The sequence below is a fragment of the Pithys albifrons genome, chromosome 13, assembly GCF_047495875.1.
Source record: "Pithys albifrons albifrons isolate INPA30051 chromosome 13, PitAlb_v1, whole genome shotgun sequence".
Lineage (NCBI taxonomy): Eukaryota > Metazoa > Chordata > Aves > Passeriformes > Thamnophilidae > Pithys > Pithys albifrons.
The window spans coordinates 1,597,243-1,624,309 of NC_092470.1; the positions used below are offsets into that span (position 1 = coordinate 1,597,243).

Consider the following 27,067-nt stretch of genomic DNA (forward strand, 5'->3'; position numbering starts at 1 on the left):
GAGCTGCCCATGCTCTTTTCCCATCATATGTTGTGTTCTGAGCAAGGAAAGTGGGACTGCAGCACTGGAGTCATTCTCATTGCTGTATGTGCACTGGCACTAAGCAAAGCCTCTGACACTAAAATGTTTTTTGTTACTAAAATCAGAAGAAAATCATTCTGCCTTGTTCTATGTCTCTGCAGTGTATTTCCATTTTGGTGATATTTCGTTCATCTCCAATGAAACCAGAGTGGTGCCTCTGTGTGGCTGTTACCACATTCTGCACCCTGTTCCTGCACGGGGAACCCCAGAGCAGTGATGTGGGAACAGCCCATTAAAACACAGCAATTCCTGTGTGGGACAACAGCACTGAACTGAGAGCAACTGTAGCTGCTCTGTGCCTGTAGGTGCTCTGTGCCTGTAGCTGCTCTGTGCCTGTGGGGTGCTCTGTGCCTGTAGGTGCTCTGTGCCTGTAGGTGCTCTGTGCCTGTGGGTTGGTCTGTGCCTGTGGGTTGGTCTGTGCCTGTGGGTTGGTCTGTGCCTGTAGTTGCTCTGTGCCTGTGGGGTGCTCTGTGCCTGTGGGTTGCTCTGTGCCTGTAGGTGCTCTGTGCCTGTGGGGTGCTCTGTGCCTGTAGTTGCTCTGTGACTGTAGGTGCTCTGTGCCTGTAGGTGCTCTGTGCCTGTGGGTTGCTCTGTGCCTGTAGGTGCTCTGTGCCTGTAGGTGCTCTGTGCCTGTAGTTGCTCTGTGACTGTAGGTGCTCTGTGCCTGTAGGTGCTCTGTGCCTGTAGCTGCTCTGTGCCTGTAGGTGCTCTGTGACTGTAGGTGCTCTGTGCCTGTAGGTGCTCTGTGCCTGTAGGTTGCTCTGTGCCTGTAGGTGCTCTGTGCCTGTAGGTGCTGTGTGCCTGTAGCTGCTCTGTGCCTGTGGGGTGGTCTGTGCCTGTAGTTGCTCTGTGACTGTACGTGCTCTGTGCCTGTAGGTTGCTCTGTGCCTGTGGGGTGGTCTGTGCCTGTAGGTTGCTCTGTGCCTGTAGGTTGCTCTGTGGGTGTAGGTGCTCTGTGCCTGTAGTTGCTCTGTGCCTGTAGTTGCTCTGTGCCTGTGGGGTGCTCTGTGACTGTGGGGTCCTCTGTGCCTGTAGGTGCTCTGTGCCTGTAGGTTGCTCTGTGCCTGTAGGTGCTCTGTGCCTGTAGTTGCTGTGTGCCTGTAGTTGCTCTGTGCCTGTGGGGTGCTCTGTGACTGTGGGGTGCTCTGTTCCTGTAGGTGCTCTCTGCCTGTAGGTGCTCTGTGCCTGTGGGTTGGTCTGTGCCTGTAGCTGCTCTGTGCCTGTGGGGTGCTCTGTGCCTGTAGGTTGCTCTGTGCCTGTAGCTGCTCTGTGCCTGTGGATTGCTCTGTGCCTGTAGGTGCTCTGTGCCCGTAGGGTGCTCTGTGCCTGTAGGTGCTCTGTGCCTGTAGGTGCTCTGTGCCTGTGGGGTGCTCTGTGCCTGTAGTTGCTCTGTGCCTGTGGGGTGCTCTGTGCCTGTAGGTGCTCTGTGCCTGTGGGGTGCTCTGTGACTGTGGATTGGTCTGTGCCTGTAGGTGCTCTGTGCCTGTAGGTGCTCTGTGCCCAGCCTGACTGATCTCCCTGTGCTGGGGGAAGCCCAATCCCTCCCCCTGCCATCAGCAGCCTATCTGCCATTGTTCATTGCTGACCATTCCATAGTTTGAAGCAGCTGCTCAAAGACTGCAAACTTGGTTCCACCCTGATCTTTCACCCAGAAGAAAGGAAGCAACATATTTAGTACAAATACTTCTTTAAAACAGAAAACAGAAATTTCCTCCAGAGTTGAGGGAGAGGAAAACAGCAAAGAAACATTTGTATTTCTTTATTAACCATAGAAACAGAACCACTGTCCTGAGTCACCAGTTACAGTTCCCCCTTAGGTGAGACATTGCATTGTCCCTTTTGTGGAACTGCCCCAGCTTCGCCCTGCAACCAGCAGGGCTCCCTCCCCTCCACCTCCACTGCAGCCCTTCAGGCAGCACCTCATGTGCCTGGTGGTTAGAAACATTTCTGCTGCTCCTGGTTCCCATTTATTCTCAGCCTCTTTTAAATGGATCTTGTGGACCCTCCTCTCTGCTGCCCTCCCAGTTGGTGTTTCAGTGGGTGGAGTCACTGGCAGGTCCTTTGGCAAAGGAGCCCTTTGTTGGGAGCACCTTCAGCTCTGTGCCCCTCTTCTGACTGAACCCACATCTGGGGGCAGAGCTGTACGTGGCACCCTACAGTAATCAAAGTCATGACCATGGGATCCATTTCCCTCTCCTTTCTTCCAGAAACATCTTACCCCAAATATTTAAGAGGTTAACTAAGAGCAGTAGGATTGAAGCGATGGAGAAATAAAAGAAACTGCACTTCTCATGTTACAATTACAGAATTTGTGTAAATGTGATCCTGATGCCACTGAAGAGGAATTGAGTAAGTTTTTTCTTTTAACAGAGCACAAGCAGAAGAGAGATATGGGAAAGAGCTGATTCAAATCGCCCGAAAAGCAGGAGGACAAACAGAGATCAAGTAAGGAACTCTTCCATTATTAGTGCAAACAAAATGATTTTGGAAGAAATATCAGACTCTTGTGTTTTGCCTGTGAATGGGCTCACAAGCTGCTCCCTTCAGTGTGTCACACAGCACTTTCCAATGTACAGGAAAAGTGGGGAAACACCACAGTCCTTCACAAGAGGATTCACAAAATCTTTTTTTTTTGAAACTGCCAGTAGGTCCTTTCCTAAGATTTTTTTAATTTGAAGATTCTTAATGTTTAATATTTGCTTCCAAAAGCAAACCAAGTGATGGGGGAAAAAGAGAAAGAAAAAGGCTGTGAAATGTTTAGGAGAGTGGCTTGGCAATTCTGGGGAGCTGATGGACCCTGAGAGACAGTGACAGAACAAATGCAAAGTGCAGAGACCCCAAAAATCATCTTCTGCAGCAGGAAAAAATGCTTATCTTAGGAATACAAAATTTAAATCTCTTTGAAGGGACTTAATTTGAAATAAATCACTGGAGCTACTGAAATACACTAAGATGACACATATTTTTCTCTGTCTCCTCCACTACTATCTTAAATCACATATAAATTGTGTTGGGAGGGGAAGATATATGTTGGCATGGAATTTAACTTAATAAACACTGCTGATAAACTGCTGCTATTATTGATGGCAGCAGCAGTAATGAGACATTTTGTCATTATTGCAACAAGTAATAACGCAGTAATAAGGTGGCAGAGGGTGAAGATGTGGGGTCACAGAAGAGAAGCCTGAAGAGAAGACCTCAATCTGAACACCAACCAGCTCTATTGATCCCTGGGGCTGCTGCCCTCAGCCCTCCCATAGCTTATTCCTTAAATGCAGGCTCTTTTCTCATCCATTCATCACTCTCAGTGCAAACTTGGTTTCCTGTTCATGTTTTATGGGAAAACTTGACCTCAAAGCCTTGCACAGCCATGGCAGGGAGTGTCAGGGCCTCACTGACTGTGGGTTTGGTGCTGGCACACCCAGGGACAGGGACAGGGAAATGGAGCTCTGATGTGTCTCCAGAGAACATGCCAACCTCCCCCTGTGCCAGTGCTCCATCTCTGCTGTGCCCCCAGCTGTGCTCAGGGACAGCCACGTTCCTGGGAGCTGCCCCTGCCCTCCTGGGGCCTCAGTTACTGACCTGACAGGAGAAGAGGAAGGAGAAGTGCTGAAATGAGAACATCAGATTAAGGATGGATGGCTTCTTTCCCAAACCAAGGGCTAAGGTCAGCATTCCAGGAGTAAAGAGAGGCTCCACCTAAACTGCTTCACTGGCAGTGAAGGGGAGGCAGAGCCAGCACTGGGTGCCCTTCAGTGACTTAGTGGATAATTCATGGATCTGACTTTTCCTAAGAGATTACAAGAGCTTGATTTAGAGGCAGAGCCAAGTCCCAGAGTTGGGATATGGATCCAAGTTGCTGAAGTTTGGACTTGGGCCCAGCTCCACTTTGACGTAGCAATTTTCTAGCCTGGCATAGAGGGAAGGCTGAACCCCCCAACAAAGCACAGTGCAGAGCTGATTTGCTGTGTTTGCCCAACACAGCCTGGTGTGGGCAGTGCCCAACTTTGCTCTGACTTCTACCAGAGCAAGTTGTCACTGTAGCAGTTCCAAAGCACAGAGGGCACTTGGCTTTCTCTCATCCAGACTCCTCTGGTTGTGTAAGGAGTGAGACAGACAGGCAGTGAAGGGCATTTGTGCAGAGCAAACACTTCAAATCAGAGAAAGCTGAAGTCTGTTCAGAGCTGGAACAACTCAAGAAAATGAAATGTTTGGTTTTAATGCCTTAGAATTGTTGACATGTGTGAAGCCTGTGTTCAGCTGCGTGACATCAATTCCTGGCAGCAGTTCTGCTCCCCAGGGCAGTCCTTCAGGGACACTTGGAGGAGGCAATCTATGTGCTACCTATAATAAGAGAAGCTTGAAAGGGCTGTGCTGCATCATCTCAGTGCCTTTTCTCCCCTTTGTAGGACTCCCTACTACCATCTAGCACTGAGTGCTAATAGTAATGCAAGTACTTGACAGGCTGAACAGGGCTGTTCACATCTTCAAATACAGCTCTGGGTAAAAGTATTTCTCAAATACAATATTTGTACCCAGAACTTCCATTTGACAATCACCAGAAAGGAAAGTAGCTCCCAGGATTTTTTGCAGAAGGTTTTACAGACCTTCCTGTGCCATGCTACATATGGCAGAGAAGCAGCAATTACTAATTTTAGATCACTCAGTCACCTTCTTGCTAATGCAAAATTATTATCCTCTGGTCTTAAATTCAACCATCTTTTAAATATCTCAGATGCTGAGGCTTTCTGTCATTTCTCCTGAGGAATTACTTCACACCCCAGTAGTTCTCAATATCAGGAAGGTACCTGATACCCTTTCAAAAAGTCGATTAAAGGACCATAAAAAATCCATCCACAACAACCACCCAAAACCTTCCAGTATGAGAAAATACCCAGAAGACCTTAAAAGGAACAACTGCAAGGCCCAGGTTGATATTTCAGCACAGTCGGGACAGGCACAACAAAGCACAGAGAATAAGTATGATGAGTGAATATAGGGAGAAGTCCAGAGAAGTCCATGGCACAGCACACCACTGTAGTAAAAAATTCTCTCCCAAGCCCCTCTCATATTTTAAAATCTTTTAATTTGGAATCAAATTAAAAAACAATTTCAGCATTTTTTCAGGCTCGTCTCTTCTCCCCCAAAATTTTGCTTCAGTTGGAGCAAATTGCTGAACTCAGCTGAGTGTATAAATAGGACCACTTTGCATTGCTTTGGGAAAGCTCCAGGTGCCAGCAGCCTCAGGGTCCCACCCCATTTGCTGCCCTGGTCTTTCCCTCACCACCACTGCAGCTCCTCTGGCGGAGAGTGACCCCTCAGGGCCAGCACTGCCCCTGGCAGGGGCAGCTCCAGGGCAGGACACTCCACCAGCAGGGAGTGACACTGTGCCCAGGAGAGGAGCATCCCGTTGTGTCTCCCCTGTGGACTCCTCAGCAGCAGAGTGAGGGTGGCTCTGACAGGGGACAGGATTCTGGCACTGCTGCTGGAGGTGGGACTGACCTCAGCCTTTCCCACTGGGGCAGAATTGGCCATGGAGAGCCCCAAAATGTTCCTCACAGCACTAAAATCAGCCAGGCAGACAAGCTGCAGTCAGGCAGACGTGTTGTCACCACTTTGTATTTTATTTCTCATTTTTAAAACAAGCAAGAAGCAGTTTCTGAAAGAAGCTGGTGCTGGTTGTCATGGACATGGTAAATAAACACTCCTGCTTCCAGCTCAGGAAATAAAAGTTGCTGTCTAACAGCCAGAGGACACCACCATTCAATAGTCCAGCCTGGTTCAGGCATTGGCTGCCTGCCCTTGCCTCGAGCCCTCCAGCTGGTACAAACTCCTTCCTAGGGCAGGGAGACTCCTCCTCACAACCCATGGCTCAGCTCTAACCCAGCATTCCTTGACAAGCCCATTCCAATGCCCAGAAGGAGGCACACACTGGAGTCTGAGTGCGAGGCTGCAGGATGGGTCACGCAGGCTCAGCCTCATCTCTGCTGCTCAATATTCTGCCCCCAGCACAGGATCCCAAGGGAAGAGTAGCAGAACAGGGCAAGCATATGAAAAGGTTTATTCTGAATAATCTCCTGGCCTCAGCAATTGGTAGTGCAGGGCTGTCACAGCAGCAGCAGCTTTGTACAGAGCAGCCCCCAGGGGAGTTCTCTTCTTTTTCTTATTTGAAACCCTGAAACATTATAGCATGCACTGAATCTTAAGGTAGAGCAATTTATTCCTCTTATCCCGCTTTTTAATTAAAAAAACTAAATCCGCATCACCATTTCATAGTCTCTAATCATGAAAGAAGTTATGAAAAAGATTATTACAAACCTACAGCCATGTTTTCTTGGCAAATGACAGCTCATACCCATATCCAGCAGGGGAGAGGGAACTCATGTTCGGAAGTTTAAACTGCAGTGTGGGTTTGTACTCTCTATATCCTGTGGTGCACACATGGGAGAGGCTGTACAGAAACTGGGCATTCTCAGCTGAGTTACAAACTGAGATCAGGTTTGCTGGGAGGGTACACTGTGGTGATGCCTCACACACTGTAGATGATTCTCAGCAGAGCTTGTGCCTTTAAGTAGAAACAGCTTTCTGGCTGCAGAGTGACTGGGAATTTCCAGACAGTGGCTTTGGGCAGCTCTTCAGCACAGCAACATGAAAATGGAATACACTGCAGATCCCTGTTTCCAGATCCATCCCCAGCTTCAGCTGTGACAGAGCCTCTGGGAACTCTGGTCCTCTCTAAAATAACTGACGTGAACATCCAGTAACTGGTTAAATTCTGCCTAGTCTGACAACAGCTATTTTTGTCATTTGCTCTGCTTGTCTCTTCTCATGTATATGATTTCCTGCATTTTCTGTCCCTCTTTTCCACTACCATCTTCTTCAGACCTCGAGAAAGGGTATTTCCTCCAAGTCTGTGTCTGCTCTGTCTTTCTCTGCAAAGCCTGAAATAGAACATTTCAGTGAGTGTGAGGTGAGGGCATCTCCAGCAAAATGCCAGTCCTGCTTCCTGTGTATAAAAATAGTGCATCTGTCACTTAATATACAGAACCCTCTGTATTAACCCACACAAAGCAGGCATTTTTGAACTGAAGCTGAAAGGCAGTTTGGAAGGTCACATCCTTCCATGGTTGGATATTCTCCACTCAAATGTTCTGAACCCACACAGAATTTACACACTTGTTCTTTGAACTTTTGGGACTCTGCAAATGGACCTAAGCCTCTGCCCAGTTCCCATTAAATTCGATCTAAATAAGCTCTCTGGTGATCATGACAGGCATTCTTGAGCAGTGCTGCTCCCTTTCTGAAGAGACACGAGGAAATTTAGTTTTATTTTAAAGGTACAGAAGTAGTTTTGATTGTTTTAGTCCTTGATTTGAATGGCACAGTTCTTTCTGGAGTCACAAGGATCTAATTTGCTGTCCATGGGCACAGATTAGCAGGTAGGAGAAGGTACATGGAGCTGTCCCGTGTTTGGTCCCCTATCCCAGCAAAGCCAGTGTTCCCAGTGGGCAGCTCTGGAGTGATGACACAGCCCCTTTACCTTTCAGTTCAGGGCTGCTGCTGCTTCTGACACACGCCTGGGAATACCCAAGCACCAAGACATGTGTGTGGACACCCCACAACACTGGAGGAACCCTCCACTTTTGTTCCTGCTTCCATGAGAGTTGTGCTGCACCCATCCTGGCACTGAGTGCCCCTGGTGCTCGTGCAGCCTCCCCCAGGCTGGTGTGACAGCTCCTGGAGCCTTGTCCAGAGGCTGTGGGCACACAGGAACCTGGGCTCTCCTGCTCAGGGCAAGGTGCTGCTGCTCAGCCCTTTCCTCCTCCTCAGGTGGCTCCCACACCACACCCCAGCTGGGACCTGTGCAGGAGTCCCTCCAGATGCACTGAGAGGTGTTGCCTTTCTGTTTGTAGCTCCTCTGAGAATAAAAAATCATCCTGGCAAAATTAATTCTTTGATGTTTTTGCCACGTCCCCAATAAGCAATGTTAGACACGATTCTCCTGTAGAATACTCTGCCACGTGCCTGGCCTGGGCCTGGGCCTGGGCAGTGACTTGGCCAAGAGTCACCCCCTGCCCCTTCCTGGCTCCTCTGCAGTGCAGACACAGCCCCAGTGCAAGCTCTGGGATCAGAGGAGTCCACGCTTGTTTCTCCACACTTCACTGCCACCACTGGGCTCCACAGAAAGAGTTCTTGGTAAAAGCACAGTTGCTTGGTGTGGCAGCAGGAAAGGCAGATGGTAATTGTGGCCTCAGAGGTGACTTTCACTGTGGTGGTGTCACAACTGTGCTGCCAGGAGCTAAGTTACCAGGACTGCTGGGACATGGTCTGGAGAGTTCATCTGGCAGCGACTTCTCTCCAATTTGGAAAGGATATGTTTAAAAATTACAGTAGGAACAGGACATTGTAGATCATACTGATGTCAAAATAGAAACCCACCAGAAAGAAAGGTGGGCTTACTTCACACTTCTACTCACCAAGCAAAGGTAGGAAACAGAGAAAATTTGAAAAGATGTGTGGTTTTCCTGTTAGAAGAGCCTGTTTTACCTTCCTGTGTGCAAGAGGTCTAGGGACTCTCTGAATTACTCAGTTAATCGAGTCTCTAAAGGCAAAGTACTGGAAAAAAAGGGCCCAAACTGTCAAGCTTAAAGTTGAAAAAACTCAAAGAAAGAAACATAAAAGTGTGGTGTAACAGTGTCCACAGTGAGCATACCTGTCCCCCAAGCACCACCACTGCCAGGGCTCCGTTATTGCCTCACTGGGGCCGTGGCATTCACCTTGGGGTGGCCGTGCCGCAGAGGGCACCAGTGCCCTGCCCATAGGGCACGTCCTGGCGCTCCTCGTGTCCCACAGCGCTGCCCAGCACAGCCTGTTCCCACAGCTCTGCGCCAAAGGCGAGGTCCAAAAACAGAGAGAGAAAGCAAAAAACCCCAAACAAACCTGGTAAGAACGTTGTGGCCACTAGATGGCAAAGCCCACCCGAGGATGCTGAGGGGACTGGGGCGCAGGGCTTGGTGTTCCCTGCTATTCCAGGGCTCTCTGTATTCCCTGCCATTCCAGGGCTCTCTCTATTCTCTGCTATTCCAGGGCTCTCTCTATTCCCTGCTATTCCAGGGCTCTCTGTATTCCCTGCTATTCCAGGGCTCTCTCTATTCCCTGCTATTCCAGGCTCTCTCTATTCTCTGCTATTCCAGGGCTCTCTCTATTCCCTGCTATTCCAGGGCTCTCTCTCTATTCCCTGCTATTCCAGGGCTCTCTCTCTATTCCCTGCTATTCCACGGCTCTCTGTATTCCCTGCTATTCCAGGGCTCTCTGTATTCCCTGCTATTCCAGGGCTCTCTCTATTCCCTGCTATTCCAGGGCTCTCTCTCTATTCCCTGCTATTCCAGGGCTCTCTCTCTATTCCCTGCTATTCCAGGGCTCTCTATTCCCTGCTATTCCAGGGCTCTCTCTATTCCCTGCTATTCCAGGGCACTGTCTATTCCCTGCCATTCAGTTTCAGGCACTCCTGTTTGCACTCAAAATGCATTTTGACAAATCCAATCTTTATATGTACAACAGCAAGTCGTTTAATATGCACAGTAAATTTGTGTCCAATCTTACTTTCAAGGAGACCTCTCCACCTAGGGGAGCCCAGAGGGAAGGCTGCAACACTGTGTTTAGCTGGAGTGGTTTTACAGTCTTCCAGAATTTACATGGAAATCTCAGAAGTGAGCAATAAAAAAAAAGAAAAAAAAAAGCAAATGGCAATTTTCCAGTTTTGCTTAAATTGTTTTCAAAGCTAGGTTTCCTAATTTAGCCTCAGAACAAACAAAAATACCAATTGCTACCAGAATGCTAAGAAGTATCATACACTGGGGGTAAAATGCTTGAGTGTCTGTGAGGGGCATCCTTTGGATGCCTCAGAGTAAAGCCCACGTCAATCCCATCAGAAAGCAAAGCCCCCATGAAGCAATAGGCAACAGGTACTGAACATGCAAATCAGCACAGACAGAATTAACACCCACTTGTGTGTCAGCTCCAGGAGTTGTTTCCACTGAACCCTGTGAAGCACTGAAACCCTTCACTGGTACAGGGAGAGCATCAGCTGCAGTGAGGAGCTGATCTATGGCAGTGCTGCTGCAGCTCAGCAGTCATAAAGGGAGTCCTGATGGATCCATGGGCAAAACCTGATTTATTTATTCCCTCCCACGTGTACAACTTGGCATGATACATGTCTGCTATTCTGTTAAGCCTCACAAGGATGTGGCATCTGATTCACTGAGTTTAGAAGATTATTATAAAAATAAGGAAGGAAATGGCTTAAGGCTGTTTCAATCTGCTTATGGGCTGTGGCCTTGCCCCAGTCAGCAGCTGGGAATTGGCTGGACAAATCCTTCATGCCAGACATTTCTGGAAAGGCCCTTAGAGACCATGCAAGGGGCAAACTGGCCTCTCTTTGCTGCATTATCAGACCACAGATCCCTTCAGCCTTACAGAGAGGCAGCAAAGAGAACAGCTCTATGGATGGCTTAGGACCATGAGCTGCTGTGGTAGCTCAGGTGCCTGGAAACCAAAACGGCAGCAAATTGCTTTTGTCCTTGATATATACTGAGAAAGTTCCATTTTTCAGGATCCACTCCAGCAATTTTGCCACTTTTTGCATAACTCAAATCACCAACAGCAAAGGAAAAAAATCTCTGGGAACAACAGATCAACACAGAGTGCAAACAGTATGTGCAGTTTGCAAATGTTCTCTATTTTTTAAATTCCAGCATTTACATATTTCAGGCATGAAGTTGTTAGCACACTCCCCACCTCCTACTGGAAATTGCACACTAAAAAATCAAATTTTATTCCTTCTATATATTATTTTTTCAAAATAATCCATTAGAGCTTTTAGGTGAGAAAAAGCTATCTCTGTTGCTAATATTCAACTTGTCATTTAATGTCAAGCTCTTAATCAGCTGGAAAGAATATCCTTTGTTTCCTTTATGGTGTCACAATTTAGTTTCCATCCAAATTTCACACCAGACTAATTTTTTTTGCAAAATAAACCTTCTAATGTTTAAGTATTGTTAGGAAAATAGTTAAAAATACTCAACCTAGCATGTTCTTCCTGACTTACTGCAGGAGATTCACCACTACCGACCTAACTGAAATCTGAAAAAAATCAAACAGCTCCTTTTTTCTGTCTGGAAGTCTTTTCCTTGTATTTCAACAAATTTAGATCTGGAAGTGCATTTCCAGGCAGTTGGTGCTGAGGCCAAGCCCAGCCTCTCCCCTGCCTGTGCATTTTCCTTGTGCCTGCCAAGGCAGCGCTGCTGCTGGGAGGGAGCTTTGATTGGGAAACAGATGTCCAGCCACAATTAACACAGGGCAATTAGGATCCTTCCTGTGTCTCCCAAGGCTCCCGAAGCGGCCCAGGAGATGCAGATTTCCCTGCCCATCTGCACAGGGCTGGGAGGGGATGTGGATCCTCTCCTGGACTCTCCTGGGAGCGATTCAGGCTCTTCCTTCCCCAGATTCCCCCACTGGCTCTGCCTGGGGCAGCCCAGAGCTTCACGGACAGCTCAGAACTGTTTCCTTCAGGGAATAAGACACTCTGAGGCTTGGAGAGATGATTTCTAAATCTGATAAACCTCCAAATCCCACCACAGCCTTGGCCGGTATGCCTGCAAAAACAGCGAGAGGAGTTTGTTACATTAAAAATGCCTTTTACAGACCTTTCGCTCTCCCATCACTTCTGTGGTGGCATCTCTGGTGCCTCCTCGAGGTGGGCTCTGGCTCGCCAAGGGACAGAACTCCAGGCAGTCTGCAGGTTCCTGTCCTGCCCTTCTGCCCCCGCAGCGCTCAGCAAGGAGGGTCCCCCGGAGGGCTCTGTGCCCCTCTCCGTGCCCAGGGCTCACGGCACCATCATTGCTCCGTGCCGTGCTTTTGGGCTGTCGGAAGCGCCGGCAACATCGGGGGCCGGGAGCATCGGGGGCCGGGAGCATCGGGGACCGGGGGCATCGGGAACCGGGGGCATCGGGAACCGGGGGCATCGGGGACCGGGGGCATCGGGAACCGGGGGCATCGGGGACCGGGGGCATCGGAGGCCGGGGGCATCGGGGACCGGGAGCATCGGGGGCCGGGAACATCGGGGGCCGGGGGCATCGGGAACCGGGGGCATCGGGGACCGGGAGCATCGGGGACCGGGGGCATCGGGGACCGGGAGCATCGGGGACCGGGGGCATCGGGGACCGGGGGCATCGGGATCCGGGGGCATTGGGGTTTGGAGGGCTCTGCCCCGGTTTCGGCGGTGCCGGGGCTATACCGTGCGGAGGATGCTGCGGGGGATGCTGCGGGCACAGCGGGGACACAGTGGGGGCACAGCTCGGGCACCGGTGAGGCTGCCCCGGCCCGAGCCAGAGCCGGTCCCGCTGCGCCCTCCGCTCTGCTGCTCCAGCCGCAGTCCCTGGCCCGGCTGCGTTCCCTGCGGCTGACCCGCACCTACCGCGAGAGAGAAATGCCTGTTAACATTCCCGGTCACAAATACAGCGGGATTGAAAAAGGGTGCATAGAAGGAGTAGTGCAATTCCTTGCTTCATGGAGCGTTTTACTGCATTTCCTGGTGGTAACAGATTGATGCTATTGCGCTTGTTGGCATGGTCGACTTTTCTTGAGAGACTGTTAAGGGCTTTATCTCTGTGTGGATCCCTCAGATTTGGAGGGAAAGATTTCCCCCTGGATTCACAACCCACCCCTAAAGCCAACACTAATGAAGTGTCTTGTTTCTGCCCCACAGCACACTGAAGGCAGCATTCGAGATGCTCAAGCAACGTAAGTATTCACATCTTCCCTTCTGGCCTGGGAAATACAGACACCTGAAATGTTCATCCCCTCTGAGGCCTTTCTTCCTCTTTCCCACTCTATTCCCAGCTTTTCTCTTCCAGTCTGTAGTGCAGAGAGTGCAGGAAAGGGACTCTCCCTGGTGTCCTCCAAGACTGGGCACTCACTCCACTCTCTGGAGGCAAAGAAAATGGCTTGTTCCTCAAGTAAGTTGTAACTGGATCAAGTCACAAAACATGAGTTCTGTTCCCTGTTCTGCAAACCACTGACACCAAATCAGCATCTTTCCAAATGTGCCCAAGACTCAGCAAAACACTGAATGCAGCCCCATCGTAGCCAGTGGGACACTGTACCTGGGGACTGGCACCTGCTGTTTACACCAAAACCCCCTCTTGAAGAGCAACCAGTGTTTTAGAGCCTGGCTGGGGGAGCTCAACATTTCTGGGAAATGTGGGGGTTCCATTTCAGAGGCACCAAAGCTGCCAAATGCAGAGAAGTTCCCAGCCACTCCAAACAGCATCACCAGGTGCTGTGAAATTAAATCCATCTTTGCTGACCCTTGGAAATTCTCAGTGTGCAGCTTTGTCTGATGACTGGGCACAGCTGGCAGGCAGCTCCCAGAGCAGGGACAACCCCACAGCGTGGCAGAGGGAGAGCAGGCACGGGGTGGTGATGGAGGTCAGAGCTCTGTCCCTTCCTCTGCACCACAACACCCGATCTGCAGCCTCAAAGGAAGGGGAAAAAGGGGTAAACGGGAAGAGATGCAGCTGCTCTGCTCCGGTCAAGGCTGCTCTGATGCTGCTCCAGTCCTGCAGGGAGGAGTCTTGCCCCTGCACTGTGCAGGCACTGGGAGGACCTGCAAGAAGCATCACTGAGGTTGGGTGAACTCTCAGCAGTGTCAGGGCCTGCAGAAAGACAGGGAGACCTTTTTTAAGGCTCCTCTGTCCATGAGAAGTCATAGGGCAGCCACACTGCAGAAACATCTCCTGAAAAGCATGACTTTATATTTAAAGGACTTTCCACTGACTGTATATGAATTCTGATTTGCTTTAGAAATTGAAAGTGTTGGCAACTCTCACATCCAGCTGGCAGTAATGCTGAAGGATGAACTGAAAGGGATAGAGGAATTCCGAGAAAGACAGAAGGAGCAAAGGAAAAAGGTGAGGAACCAAAGAAATGTTGAAACAAATTGGGTCAATGGCCCATGCTGCTGATCTGTGTCCAGCCATAGGCTGGGAATTCTGCAAAGGATGATAAAGAATTCCCAGTGTGAACTGTTCACTCTACAGACCAGAATGTGGAACAAAAACCTCTTTCTGATCCCAGCTGGAAATAAAGTAGTGCTCTGAACTCAGGAGCCAGAGGCTTTAGTCCCTTTTACTCTCTCTAGTATAACTGCAGATACTGTTATCGTTATTCCTGTAAGAATTTAATCCTTCTTTTTCTCTTTTTCATACCTTTGCTAATACGTTTCTTTGCTATGATCCTGCATGATCTCAAATGTGCATTAAATAAAGAGGTAACACAAATCTTTCAAAACATAAAAGCAAATAATTATCATGCTGAATGCAACACCAATATATGCTGAATTACAAATATATGGAATAAGTAGCATCTAGTTGATGTTGCTAATAAAAAATTAGGTTTATTTAAGCCCATTTCATCCCCTATGATCTTATCAAGCTTTAAGTCCCTTGAAAAATTGTTCTCAATAGAGACAACAGTGGTGACTCTCACACTTTCTGTGGTTCTGTGGGGCTGAAGACAAAGATGGGACAGTCCTTAACTCTGACAACACTGACTGATGGAGGAGTAAAATGAAATACTCAGTTCTTTGCTGATTTAAAACAAATGAAAATGCATATGATCACTATCCAATGCTACAAAAGTCTTGTGTCTACAAGTCCCTAACACAAAGGAACTTGAAATAACAAAGAACTCTGAATGTGAAAGTAGGTGAACCCAGTGCTACTACCGAGATTTCAGGTCTGCAGCAATCTGGCATATAAATAAGGCATATAAAGACAGCAGGCACCAGGTCCATCAGTGTTTGTATCCTCCCTGTCCTGGCCAGCAGGATGTGCAGAGAGGCTCTTTCTCCAGCTGAGAACAGCAAGTCTGTAACTCAAATGGGAACAGCTAAGACAGGCCTGGAAAACAATGAAAAACTGCTTTGGAGTCTGAGACGAGCTTTTTTCTCTGTCCAGAATGTGCCTGTGAGGAAGTCAGCATTGGATGTGCTGGATGGGGGCAGCATTTTTGGTAACCTCCCAGAATTCTGTGTTTTACTGTAGCTGTGCCCAATATGAAACAAACCTCTGGGCAGCCCTGGAGAGAGTTTTGCTTGAGCAGAATACAAAAATTAAAGGACCAAAGTCCCACTGAGGATGCCAAATGTATCTCACTCTCACATAAAGCTGGGCATATCCCAACTGAAGAGAATCCAGCACTGTCCCTCCAACACCAACCAGGTAACAGCACAGAAATCAAACTGTACAAGTATAAATTTACCAGAAGTAATAGAATATAAAAGCAGGAATTGTTTGTGTTTAAAACAGACAAGCACCTGTGCTCATGTGGGCAAGGCAGTGGTTTGGCCTGCAGAGATGCAGGGGCAGGCTCTGGCAGCAGCAAAGGAGCTCTGCTGGCAGAGCTCACAGGCACTGTGGCTGGGGGTTACACTGCTCCAGCTCCTTAAGGAAAAAGAAAAAGGAGGAAGGAAATGAAGATCTACATCCTCTCTGCTATTGGAAACCACTGAAGCAGAATGACCTTGGATTATTTTTATACTTGGCACTCTGTATCACTCAGAAACCTGCCATTTATAAAAGCAGAGTGCAGTAATTTTCCCCACAGACAGGAGGCTTGCAGACAGGCCCTGACAGTGGCTTTCCTGATGCTGCCCCTGGAAGGCAAGGAGGAATTCCAAGTTCAGAAACGCTGACCTGTGTGTGTTCCTTCCCTGTGTGTGTTCCTTCCAGTACGAGGCTGCCATGGAGCGCATGCACAAGAGCAAACTGTCCCAGTATAAGAGAACAATGGAGGTAAGCAAGGGGCTCGTGCAGTCTCCTGGAGCAAACTGTGCCACATGTACCTGTTCACAGAAAGGTCAGGGCTGTGTGAGTGTGCAAGAGTGTGTGTGTGAGAGGATGTGATTGCTGCCATGAGCAGAAAGCTGATCTTCTCTGCCGCAAGCACTGAAGTGTCTCCTGGGAGTCAGTGTGGGATGGTCAATGCACCAGGTCAAACAGGATTCCACCCCTTCCAGGTACTTACAGGAGGAAATGCAATTTTTAAACAGGTAGGAGGAGTCCTCTCCAGCTGGAAAGCTCGCAGGTTCTGCAGGAACTGCAGGCAGCTGGTTTGGGTTTCCAGAGGGCAATTGCTTCTAAAGGAAAGTAGTTGCAGACCTATCAGTGCTGCAGCTGGCACTGTACTAACAGGTGTTATCAAAATGTGGTTGTTCCAAGTGAATCTCTAAGACACAGAGATCTTTTGGTGCAAATAAGGATTTCTCTTGCTTGTGAGAACTCCACCAAGGCTGTTGCTTATGGGTTCCTGGCTCTGCCTCACAGCTTGGAGCAATGGGCAAGGAACACACTGACTTTGGCCACCTGATGCTCCGAGTGACAGTGCAGCAATGCCAACCCACCCCATGGGCACCCTGGGAATGTGGCTCCTCCTTTGGTCTCTCAGACCTCATGCCACAGTGGTGGCAGAGCTGCCTGTGTACCCCTGACCATCCCTGCAGGGAGCTGCAGCTCTACAAAGCAAACAGTTTCAGGGCTGCAAGAGAAGAACCCAATTTATGCTCTCAGCCCCTTACCCCAGTTTTTCGAGTCTACTTTTCAATCTCCTTATGGTGTCACTGGGAATTTGTTCTGTTGCCCTTACCTGGGCACTGATTTGCTCCCCCAGATGCAAACCAGACATTGCCCAGAACATCTTCCTGGGGACATCCCAGCCCTGTGCCCTCACATCTGATTTCATCTCCCTGCAGTCCAAGAAGACCTACGAGCAGAAGTGCAAGGAGGCAGACGAGGCAGAGCAGTCCTTGGAACGCATCAGTGCCTCAGGCAACCCAAAACACACAGAAAAGGTACCTGAGCCGACAGTGCTCCAGAGAGAGCTGTGGGGTTTACAAGAGAATACAATCAACCAACCTGTTCTGCAGGATGCCAGGGGCTGCTTTCTCTTCTAATTAACCCCTTGGAATCCCCTGGGAAAGGACTAAGTTGTCTAATTAATTTATCCCAGGCTATGATCCAATTGCTCTATGAATCCTGAAAGGAAACTGAATGAGATTTTTCTCTCAAATTACTCTTAAAAAAAAAAAACAAACAACAACAACAAAAAAACAAGTAAGAAGGATGTCATGCATTTAGTTTTGCTTTTTGGTCTCTTACATTTAGTAGGCATAGAATCTTACATTAAGATGCACATTTTCCTCAACATTTTTCTCCTTATGGTTAGTTGAATTTCAACTATATTTAGAGACTCAAAAATAAATCCTTGGAAATTAAGGCACTGCAGCCCTTCATTGCATCGTCTTGATACTTGTAGCTGACAATTCACTAACTTTTAATGGGAACATTTTGCAGGGGAACAGATGGAGAAAACAAAATAAATGAACTCCCTTTGGCTTGATAAAAATCAGTGCTGTGTAAGGAAAAAGGATCAAAAATCATCTCAAGGAGTGGGGTGGGTGGAGACTCTAAAAATGGCATCAGAACTTTGCATTTTATTTCCAACACTGGCTAATCTTTGGTGAACAAACCCCTCCAGTTCAGCTGTAAAGGGGGGATGGAATCCTGGCTCTGTCAAAATGACCCAGAACAGTGAGCAGCTTCAGGGGCAGCTGCACCTGCCCCACTCCTCCCAGCAGGAGCATCCCAAGGTGCTCACTGCCCTCCCCTCCCCAATCCTTCCAGCAGGAGCATCCCAAGGTGCTCACTGCCCTCCTCTCCCAGCAGGAGTATCCCAAGGTGCTCACTGCCCTCCTCTCCCAGCAGGAGAATCCCAAGGTGCTCACTGCCCTCCCCTCCCAGCAGGAGCATCCCAAGGTGCTCACTGCCCTCCTCTCCCAGCAGGAGCATCCCAAGGTGCTCACTGCCCTCCCCTCCCAGCAGGAGCATCCCAAGGTGCTCACTGCCCTCCTCTCCCAGCAGGAGCATCCCAAGGTGCTCACTGCCCTCCCCTCCCAGCAGGAGCATCCCAAGGTGCTCACTGCCCTCTCCTCCCAGCAGGAGCATCCCAAGGTGCTCACTGCCCTCCCCTCCCCACTCCTTCCAGCAGGAGCATCCCAAGGTGCTCACTGCCCTCCCCTCCCAGCAGGAGCATCCCAAGGTGCTCACTGCCCTCCCTTCCCAGCAGGAGCATCCCAAGGTGCTCACTGCCCTCCCCTCCCAGCAGGAGCATCCCAAGGTGCTCACTGCCCTCCCCTCCCAGCAGGAGCATCCCAAGGTGCTCACTGCCCTCCCCTCCCAGCAGGAGCATCCCAAGGTGCTCACTGCCCTCCTCTCCCAGCAGGAGAATCCCAAGGTGCTCACTGCCCTGCCCTCCCCACACATGCCACAACGTTTGAGAGGCAGCTCACAAGCTGTTTAATGCTGCTCAGCATTCACACTCTGTTTGGGCCAGGAAGCAAGTAAGAATGAAGCTTCTGTTCTCAGCTTACTACAGGTTTCCAGTCAGTTGTGATGGACCCCCACCTGAGCCTGGTCTGCAGGGCAGAGTGGAAGGATGTGTTACACAGCTGTCTGGGGCTGTGCATTAATGTGCTGTCATCACCATCTGTGCAGAAATACATGGGTGTATAAAACTGTCAATAATGGCTGTATTTTCATTTGTTAAAAGCTGCAGGTTTTTAAAAAAGAAAAGTTCTACTTAGAGTGAATTTTGCTTTTAGGCTTCTGAGATGTTATGGGAAATAATCTGGCATTTGCAAAGTATTTTAGAAGCTGTGTTCTTTTCATCTGTGTGTTACATGAGAAGCTTGAAAGATGGAGAATTCTAATGGCCATTTATTTCTGCTTATAAATATCTATTAGGAAAGCACATCAAACACTTGAGAAAAACCAACTGAGCCAGCAGACAGAGCTTCAGGCTGGATCATGCTGGCTCTGAGCTCCTGTGGCAGGGAGGTCTGAATGGGAAGGTTTCCCTTGAAGTCAGTGGCCCTGTGGCTGCACCCGAGGAATTCTGGTCCTTTCTCCATGGCAAACATTCAGCAGAGCCAGGAATCAAGGCAGCACAGCCAGGAAGTGTTTGCAAGTTAGAGCCTTTCCCCTAGCAGGGAAAAGAGAGCAGGCAGCAAAAAAACCACAGGGCTGAAGCAAAAAATATTGTCAGAAATTAATCTGGGGTTTCTTTTGCTGTTTCAGAGTCAGAACAAAGCCAAGCAATGCAGAGATGCAGCAAATGAAGCAGGTGATACTCTATTTGTAACTGAACATTGTGATTCTCCTCAGCAAAGATCTACCAGCACAGGATATTGAGAGAGCACCATCCAAATCACCCATCCAAATCACCCAGGCTGTCTCTGTTGGAAGTCAGAGGTCCCAAAGTCACTTACCCAAAGATTAATGAAGAAACCTGTAACAAGCAGCAACCTGACAGTCACCTACATTCACTATCCTTTGTGTAAATGCAAGAGTCCTGCTTTCATTAAAGAATTTAGAGAAGACTTCCTTTAGGGACTTCAGCCAGGGAAGAAGAGCTCTCCTTGAAGCAAGTCTGAAAGCACAGAGGACACTCACATTGTCCCCTGCCAGCCCAGCCCAGCCCAAATTCACCACCCCATGGACATGGGCACGGAGCGTTGTGTGTGCCCAGCCCAGGGCAGCACCACGTCCAGCTGGCTCAGGAGCTCACGGAATAGTTTGCATCACCTCACATGGCCTAAGGGTGCCCAGGGCTCAAGCATGGTCCAAGCTCTTCATCTCTGAAGTGCATTATCCCTCCTGTAAATTTTATAAATGCTCTGCAAACCACACAGAGCGAATCCTTACTCACATATAAAGTTGCAAAGAAAAAATCCCCAAAGATCCTTGTGCCCCACCAGTTTCAAGCTCACACATTCTTGTGACACTCAAGCAAACCACAGGCCTAAAATAGAAGAACCACAGCAAAGGCCTAACAGGAGGAAAAAGAGAAAGGCTGTATCCCTTTTTTCCCTAACTGTTGGGTTTCTCTCCTGTGTGTCTGTTTACAGAGAACGTGTACAAACAGAACATCGAGCAGCTGGATAAGGTCAGGACAGAGTGGGAGCAGGAACACATCAAAACCTGCCAGGTAAACATTGACTTTTGCAGTGATATGTTTGCATGCTTTTTATTTTATCCCACCTGCAGATACCAGTCTAAGACCTGACATGTCATCCCAAGGGTTTTGCTGCTCACTTTATGTGGAGTCTCAGTAGATGTCTTTGCAAAATTACTGCAAAAACTAGAGCTGATTTAGACTCAGCTGCTGCTGCCTCACTGACATTCCGTGCTTGATCAGCATATAAATATAAATATAAAGGAGGGCAATAAGTGCAGAGGTGGAGCAACAAATGAACTGAAGAACATGAACATATCCAAGCCACTCAGAATCTTTGTTTCCTTGCAAGAATATTGGCCCTCTGCCATGAAGCAATCTCTCAAATGAAAGGTGGTGCTGGTGGAAAAGTCTCTATTTCCATCATGCCAAGGATGGATAAGGAGATTTGCACCTGGCTAGTAAGTTTTGCACAACAATTTGCAGGAGCTGGTTGGCATTCAAATCAGCCACACATTTGGTCACAGTAATCCTTCAAGTACCTCTGCCCATCTGCTAAAGTCTGATTTTGCTGCGTTTATTTTTTGCAGGCTTTATTTCCACATAAAATAAAATGCCAGGACAAAGCTTTCCAGTTCTCTGCTTCCTCTCACACATTCCCTGTCCAGGAGGACTCAAAAGTCTCCCAGCTGGCATAGACATTTCCACAGAACTATGCCAAGCCTTAGCTTTCCCAAGATGAATATTTTCTCCTTCTTAAAAAGCCAACAAACAAGCAAAGCATTCCAAAACCTCACACTCTCCTTTGTCCCACGTGGCTAAATTCTGATGTGCCCACAAGAGCCTGTGGCCTTCCCACTGCTTAATCCAAACAACCATTCCTAAAGGAGAGGTGTCTTTAATGCCTTCTTTTAAAAGTGCTTGTTGAGGGAAGAACTGATACTTTTTTTTTGAGGCATTTAACACCAGTAACTGGTACAAAAAGCAGCTGAAGATCCAAAACTTCTGGCTCCATAGTGAGGAAGCTGGAGGTGCTGGGGCTGCCTGGGCTCTGAGTGCTGCACATCTGCTGCCTGAAACTGTTGGCAGGCAGGTGACAGCACTGGGGTGGCCTTCACTGTGGGGCTGTGCCCATCCCTTGCCAGGGGGTACCCGGGATCCTCAGGTGCCTGTGACACCAGGGCTGTGTCAAACCTCCCCCAGCTGTGCTGTGCTGGGTGTTGGCATGGGCTTGACCAGCCCAGAGCCACCACATGGCCCTCTTGGATTAACTCATCTCCCAACAGGACATCACTTACCTGGAGAATTCCCAGCTGGCTCTGGTGCTGCTCCAGCAGCCGGAGGGGTGAGGCTGCAGCCACACACAGGCTTTCTGCTCAGAAGGATATTGGAATACTCATTCTCCACCCGCAGGATCTCTTTAAAAAGCTGGTGCTCTCAGACACTGGTGCCACACCAGTTACTCCCTTGATAGATTCTTCTTTTGGTTGGGTTTTTTTTGAAGGGTTTTTTCAGTTGGTAAGATATTAGATGGCAGGCAGTGTACCCAACTGAATGTTCTGCTGAATATTGTGTATGTTTGTGGTGTTCTGGACATAATTACTAGCAAATGGAGGTGGAAACAGATGGCTGGCAGCATCTGAGCTTTTCACACCTCATAGAAAATCAAAATTGATGTTCTACTTTTAAAATTATAGCTTAGAGATTAGGGTGGGTTTTTGTTTTTTCTTTAAAAAAGTTTTTAAAGAAAGAGTTTATCTGTCTCTTCCCCCAACTCAGTTCACACTTCCTCTCTCTTCCCAAGCAGTGCAACAACATGAGAAAATCAGACAGATGCAGGAAGGGAGTAAACTCTGAAGAAAGAAAATTGACTTTCCTTTACGACAAAAGTAACCTCAGAAATGCATAGAGGCAACTCCAGAGAGTCTCAAATAGTTACAACAGAGAAAAGTTTAGAAAGATATTTAAGATGGTAGAGGGGGAAAGTTTTGGCTCTACCTCTAATACAAATATAATCCATTCATGCCAGTACTCTACTGGTCAGTTAAACATCAAGATTTCAGTGTGATGAGCAGACAGGACCCCGACTCCAAAATCCTTGCAGCAGAGGCAGCAGTCAAATCCAGCTCTAGATTCCTTACCCCTGCTTAATTTTTGTCTATAAAATATAATTTTGATTTGGTGCAATCAATTAAAACAAATTCTTGAGCATGAGCAAGTAGATGCAGTTCCTTCAGCAGCTGAAAACATGAGCCTCCAGAATGTTGTGCAGCCCCAGCCCTGCCCAGCCCTGCAGAGCACTGACCCCCCATGTGCTGTCCCGTGCAGGTGTTCCAGCTGCAGGAGTGCGACCGCATCACCGTCCTGCGCAACGCGCTGTGGGTGCACTGCAACCAGCTGTCCCTGCAGTGTGTCAGGGACGACCAGGTACTGCCCCCAGCCCAGCCTGGGCCCTGGGTACAGCACTGCAACCAGCTGTCCCTGCAGTGTGTCAGGGACGACCAGGTACTGCCCCCAGCCCAGCCTGGGCCCTGGGTACAGCACTGCCCCCAGCCCAGACTGGGCCCTGGGTACAGCACTGCCCCCAGCACAGCCTGGGCCCTGGGTACAGCACTGCAACCAGCCCAGCCTGGGCCCTGGGTACAGCACTGCAACCAGCTGTCCCTGCAGTGTGTCAGGGACGACCAGGTACTGCCCTCAGCCCAGCCTGGCCCTGGGGTACACAGACACATGTCTGCATTGAACAGTCTGTGTCACACCTGGGGGCACTCACATGTCTCCCCTCAGCTACCAGAACACTCTGCTGGGTATGTTTGGGCTCTGACACCACTTTCAAAAAGGCATCCAGTCATGGTCTCAAAACTGGAAGACAAAGAATACAGTAGATTGGTTGGTTTGAATGGTTGTTTCCTGCTAGTAATTTCTTTATTGCATTGAAAAGCCCTGGACTTTTGTCCTCCTATCCTTAAAGAATATACAGAGCACAAACAAACAAAAGTGTTTACAAGAATATTTGTATGGGGGACAGGCCAAGATCATGCAGGTCAGACATGTACCAAATATAAAGTGTCACTTAAGGGGAAAATTATTAGAAGAGGATTAATCATTATTTCATTATGAGATTTTAAAAGTTAAAGTAGATTCTTGGACTCTGTTTTGTAGCTGTATGAAGAGGTTCGGGTCAGCCTGGAGAACTGTGTTGTGGAGTCAGACATAGACTACTTCATTAAGACAAAAATGACAGGAACACAACCTCCAGGTAATTATTGCTCTTGGTCTTGCCAGGTGAGTTACCCCCTGGGCTGGGGCTGGGGCTGTGCAGGGCATGTCCTTGGAGGTGAGGACAGCTGGAGAAGTTCCTCTTTGCTCCCATCTCTGGGCTCACATCCTCTCACTGCCATCAGAGCTGCCTGTGCAGCACTGAGTGGGAGAGGGGAATGATCCAGGTTAAAAATAACCCTCCAAAGAGGGAAAAGGAGATGTTTTGGCTTTGCAGCCAGGCTTGCTTCACAGCACAGCTGAACTGACACCACTAAGGAGGTGGCAAATTGCTTTGCAGAGATGGAAACTTCAATCTCCTGCAGCAGTGACAAGGCTGAGACAGCTCACATGTAACTGCACCCTGTGGCCCCTGAGAGGTGCCATCTCTTCCTTTGCAGCACAGAGAAGACCAAACTTTCCCTTTTGTTCCATATGCCCAATGGGGAATAATAACTGTTGTCTTCAAGCCAAGACACTTGCTGGGGGACATTCTGAGTTGGCTCTGCCCCAGCAGACAGAAGTGCTGTAAGTTCACAGACTTCATTCAAACCAAAGCAGCCTTTTCCTTGACTGCCGTGATAAAAACCTCTGGGCTGGCTGGAGACCGACCCAGCAAGAGGCAACAGTGATTGTGAAATGAAAACCTGCTGCTCCAGGGCAGGAGTTCTCCAAACACATCCATGGAAAGGAGCCTATCTCATGTTTCACAGGGCCAAACACAACCACAGCCCTGTACGGCAACAAGCAGGACAAGATGGTTACAGACTGGTGCAGAAACCAAGGCTCACAGCACTGGTAAAAGGAGAGAAAAATCCCCTTTTCACCTCTTCATTAGCAGATGACACAGATCTCTGCTGGCAAGAGCTTCTCCTCCATTTCTGTGAAGTCTGTGCACAGATGTTCCAGTTCCATGTCTGCTCTAATATCACCCTGCCCTGGCAAAGAGAAAACCCCTCAGAGGGCCCAGGCAGTGCCCACAGAGCTCGGTGCCTTCCAGCCAGAGCAGTGAATAAACCATACTGGCACAAAACAATTTTATCCTGATAAAACCCTTCTGTGCTAGGAGTTGTATGGGGAGAATATCGACACCATGAAGGCCCTTCCAAAGGCACAATTATCTCATACAAAAACAACTTACACCCCTTTGATTTGATGCACAGCTCAGGGCTGGAAGCAGTTACACCCCAGGCCCCTCCACAGTGGAGCTGGAGCTGCACTAACTCAGCACTGAGGCCTGTTTTTCACTCAGCCTTTATGTCACTACACTAATGATGATTAAAATTAGAGATTTGAGGAATTTTTTTTAGCTAATATATTGCAACTGGTGCACTGGATGCCACTTTGCTTCTATAGTTCATTCTTCTTCACACAGGGGATTTAAATTTGCTGATACAGTAGCATTTCCCCAGGAAAAATTACATTTTCAGTGGCACAACTGTGCCTTGCAACAGTGTGAAACAACTTCTGTACATCTAGAAATTGGTAATTCTCAGCTTGTTGTTTTTTTGGGATTTTTTTCTTGTGTGAGATTTCTCATTCTCCAGTCGCCAAGGCAATTTTCTGGATACAGCTCTTGGCTATGTAAGGAGTCATTTCTTATAAGAGATAGAGGGGAAAAAACCCTTGAGAGGTTTAGGAAAAGTAAAGAAAAACCTGACTTGCTTTTTTGCTGTTTTTACTTTTGCCACCTTCTAGAAGGTGCCATGTTCTGGCAGCAATATCCTGGTACCTGCACAGCTCTGGCTAATGAGTTTGCACAGCAGCACACGGTGAGCTGTTGATCTGGTTTATTACTTGCAAAATGCAGGAGGAAACCCACATGTTGTTTTGTGTTGTGCAGCTGAACACCTTCATCGTGACCAAACCTTTCTGGGTGCTATTGCTCACTCCCTTCTTCTACCTAATCTCACAATACCCTACAGACAGAAACTGGACAACAATCCAGAAGGGCAACAGGAACCCTTAAATTGTCACAAAACTCTCTAATTACTGTGAGTCTTTTTTTAGGGATTCTTCACACTCATTAGCTGTATGTGCCTGCTCTGCTTATTATCTTGGCTGACCCAGTGCAGAATATCAACACAACCTTTAGCCCAAGTCCAATGTCTTTGTTAAGTTGCTGCTATCAGGTGTGAGATAACCCAGGCTCACAGACTTCACTCAGGTTTGTTTGGCTCCAACACCCAGCACACACATAGGGTGTGTGGCCACCAGCAGCTACACGGGGAGCTCTGAGATGGAAAATAAATAAATCCATCTGTAACTATTTCATCTGTGAAGTTAGAGTTGGAAATGGTCTCAATTTTGCCCTTAACAACACCATAGGGGAGAGTGAAGGAAATGTAACATAACTGTGTTTGAGAGAACAAACCCCAAATATCTCTGGGTAAACAGTAAATCAGCTCTCAGGAGGCAGATGGGGGAGATATGAAAGGCAGGGAAACACACAGCACAAGCACAGACCAGGAAATTGCTCATTATTGCTGCTGGCAGCAACATTCAGAAATCTCCCCAGCTCTGACAAAAAGCTCTGACTGCATACACAGAAAAAAACCAAAGCACACTGCAGCCAGTTCTATCTCAGCCGTGGGCTGAGGCTCACGATGGCCACTCTGCTCCCTTAAATCCTGAGCTTCGAGGCCATAGAAGAGACAGCCATGGAGGAAACTGCCTTCTGAATTCAAGCTGCCACAGCACTTGGAGTGGAGCTCCAGGACCTCAGCTCTGCTTGGCTCAGGTCAAACCAAGCAAGGACAGGGCTGCTCACTTTGCCAAGTCCCAGGTCCCTCTGAGCTGCTCCAGCCACACTCCAGGGGTGGCAGAGAGGTGCTGGACTGCAGTTTTGCTCCAGCAGCCCCAGGCTGCATCGTGAAGGTGAGAAAACAGTTGTGGCTGTTTGAACATCTCATTTTTGTTGTCCTGTTGCAGCTGCAATCGGGTATGAGAACTACTACAGCAGAGAGCCCAGCAGGCGCAGCAGCAGCCCCACCCAGTCCTGTGGCGTGATGAAGAGGTGAGTGGCAAACTTCAGCTCCCACAACAGGTATTTCTGTGTATGAGCAGCAATGTGTGATGATAGAAAACAGGACCTGGAAAGGTATTACTTCCTTCCTTGTAGCAAGAGGCATCAATAAATGTCATGTGACAGAAGCAGTAAATCTATTAAACCCAGAGCCAGAGTGACTTTGCTGTGGCCTGCTGGAAAGGGTGACACAGGGTGAGATCATCACACAGTCACTCAGCCAGGGATGGAGAACAGTCCCTGGTTTCCTCTTTCCCAGGGACTCAGGGCATGAAGCAAAAAACCCACTTTGTTCCAGGGACACAAAGGTGAATCTGGCCAGGAGCAGAGGGTGGGAAGGGCTGTCCCTTGGGCCACTCCCTGCTGGGTCACTGCACTGCTCAGCTGAGCAGGACAGAGAAGCTGCTCTCTGGGCCTTGACCAAAGGGGCTAAAGAATAACTGATGATTAGGGAGGCATTTTTTTCAGGTCCATTTCTGCTGGTAGATGTTGGAATGTGGCTGCAATTCCACAAGCAGAAGAGCATGGTGGATCTGTTGGTTTAAATATTTATATCAAAATGGCTGAATCCCAGTGGGAATGGCACCACAGTTAAAGCCCAGGAGATTTGTGTTGAGATGAGCCTTATGGCAC

The 27,067-nt window shown here is 48.5% G+C and overlaps 1 protein-coding gene across 4 annotated transcripts in view; it reads left to right on the top strand.

Moving 5' to 3' along the window:
- Positions 1 to 27,067, top strand: part of PSTPIP1 (proline-serine-threonine phosphatase interacting protein 1) — a 53,879-nt gene that overhangs the window by 21,068 nt on the left and 5,744 nt on the right. For all 4 annotated transcript variants that reach the window (XM_071568559.1, XM_071568562.1, XM_071568560.1 and 1 more), the window contains 10 exons: positions 2,452 to 2,526; positions 12,848 to 12,882; positions 13,945 to 14,051; positions 15,873 to 15,935; positions 16,892 to 16,990; positions 19,275 to 19,320; positions 20,105 to 20,184; positions 22,480 to 22,578; positions 23,314 to 23,410; positions 26,341 to 26,425. In XM_071568559.1, coding sequence (XP_071424660.1) covers positions 2,452 to 2,526; positions 12,848 to 12,882; positions 13,945 to 14,051; positions 15,873 to 15,935; positions 16,892 to 16,990; positions 19,275 to 19,320; positions 20,105 to 20,184; positions 22,480 to 22,578; positions 23,314 to 23,410; positions 26,341 to 26,425 — 786 coding nt within the window. The remainder of the gene's footprint in view (positions 1 to 2,451; positions 2,527 to 12,847; positions 12,883 to 13,944; positions 14,052 to 15,872; positions 15,936 to 16,891; positions 16,991 to 19,274; positions 19,321 to 20,104; positions 20,185 to 22,479; positions 22,579 to 23,313; positions 23,411 to 26,340; positions 26,426 to 27,067) is intronic.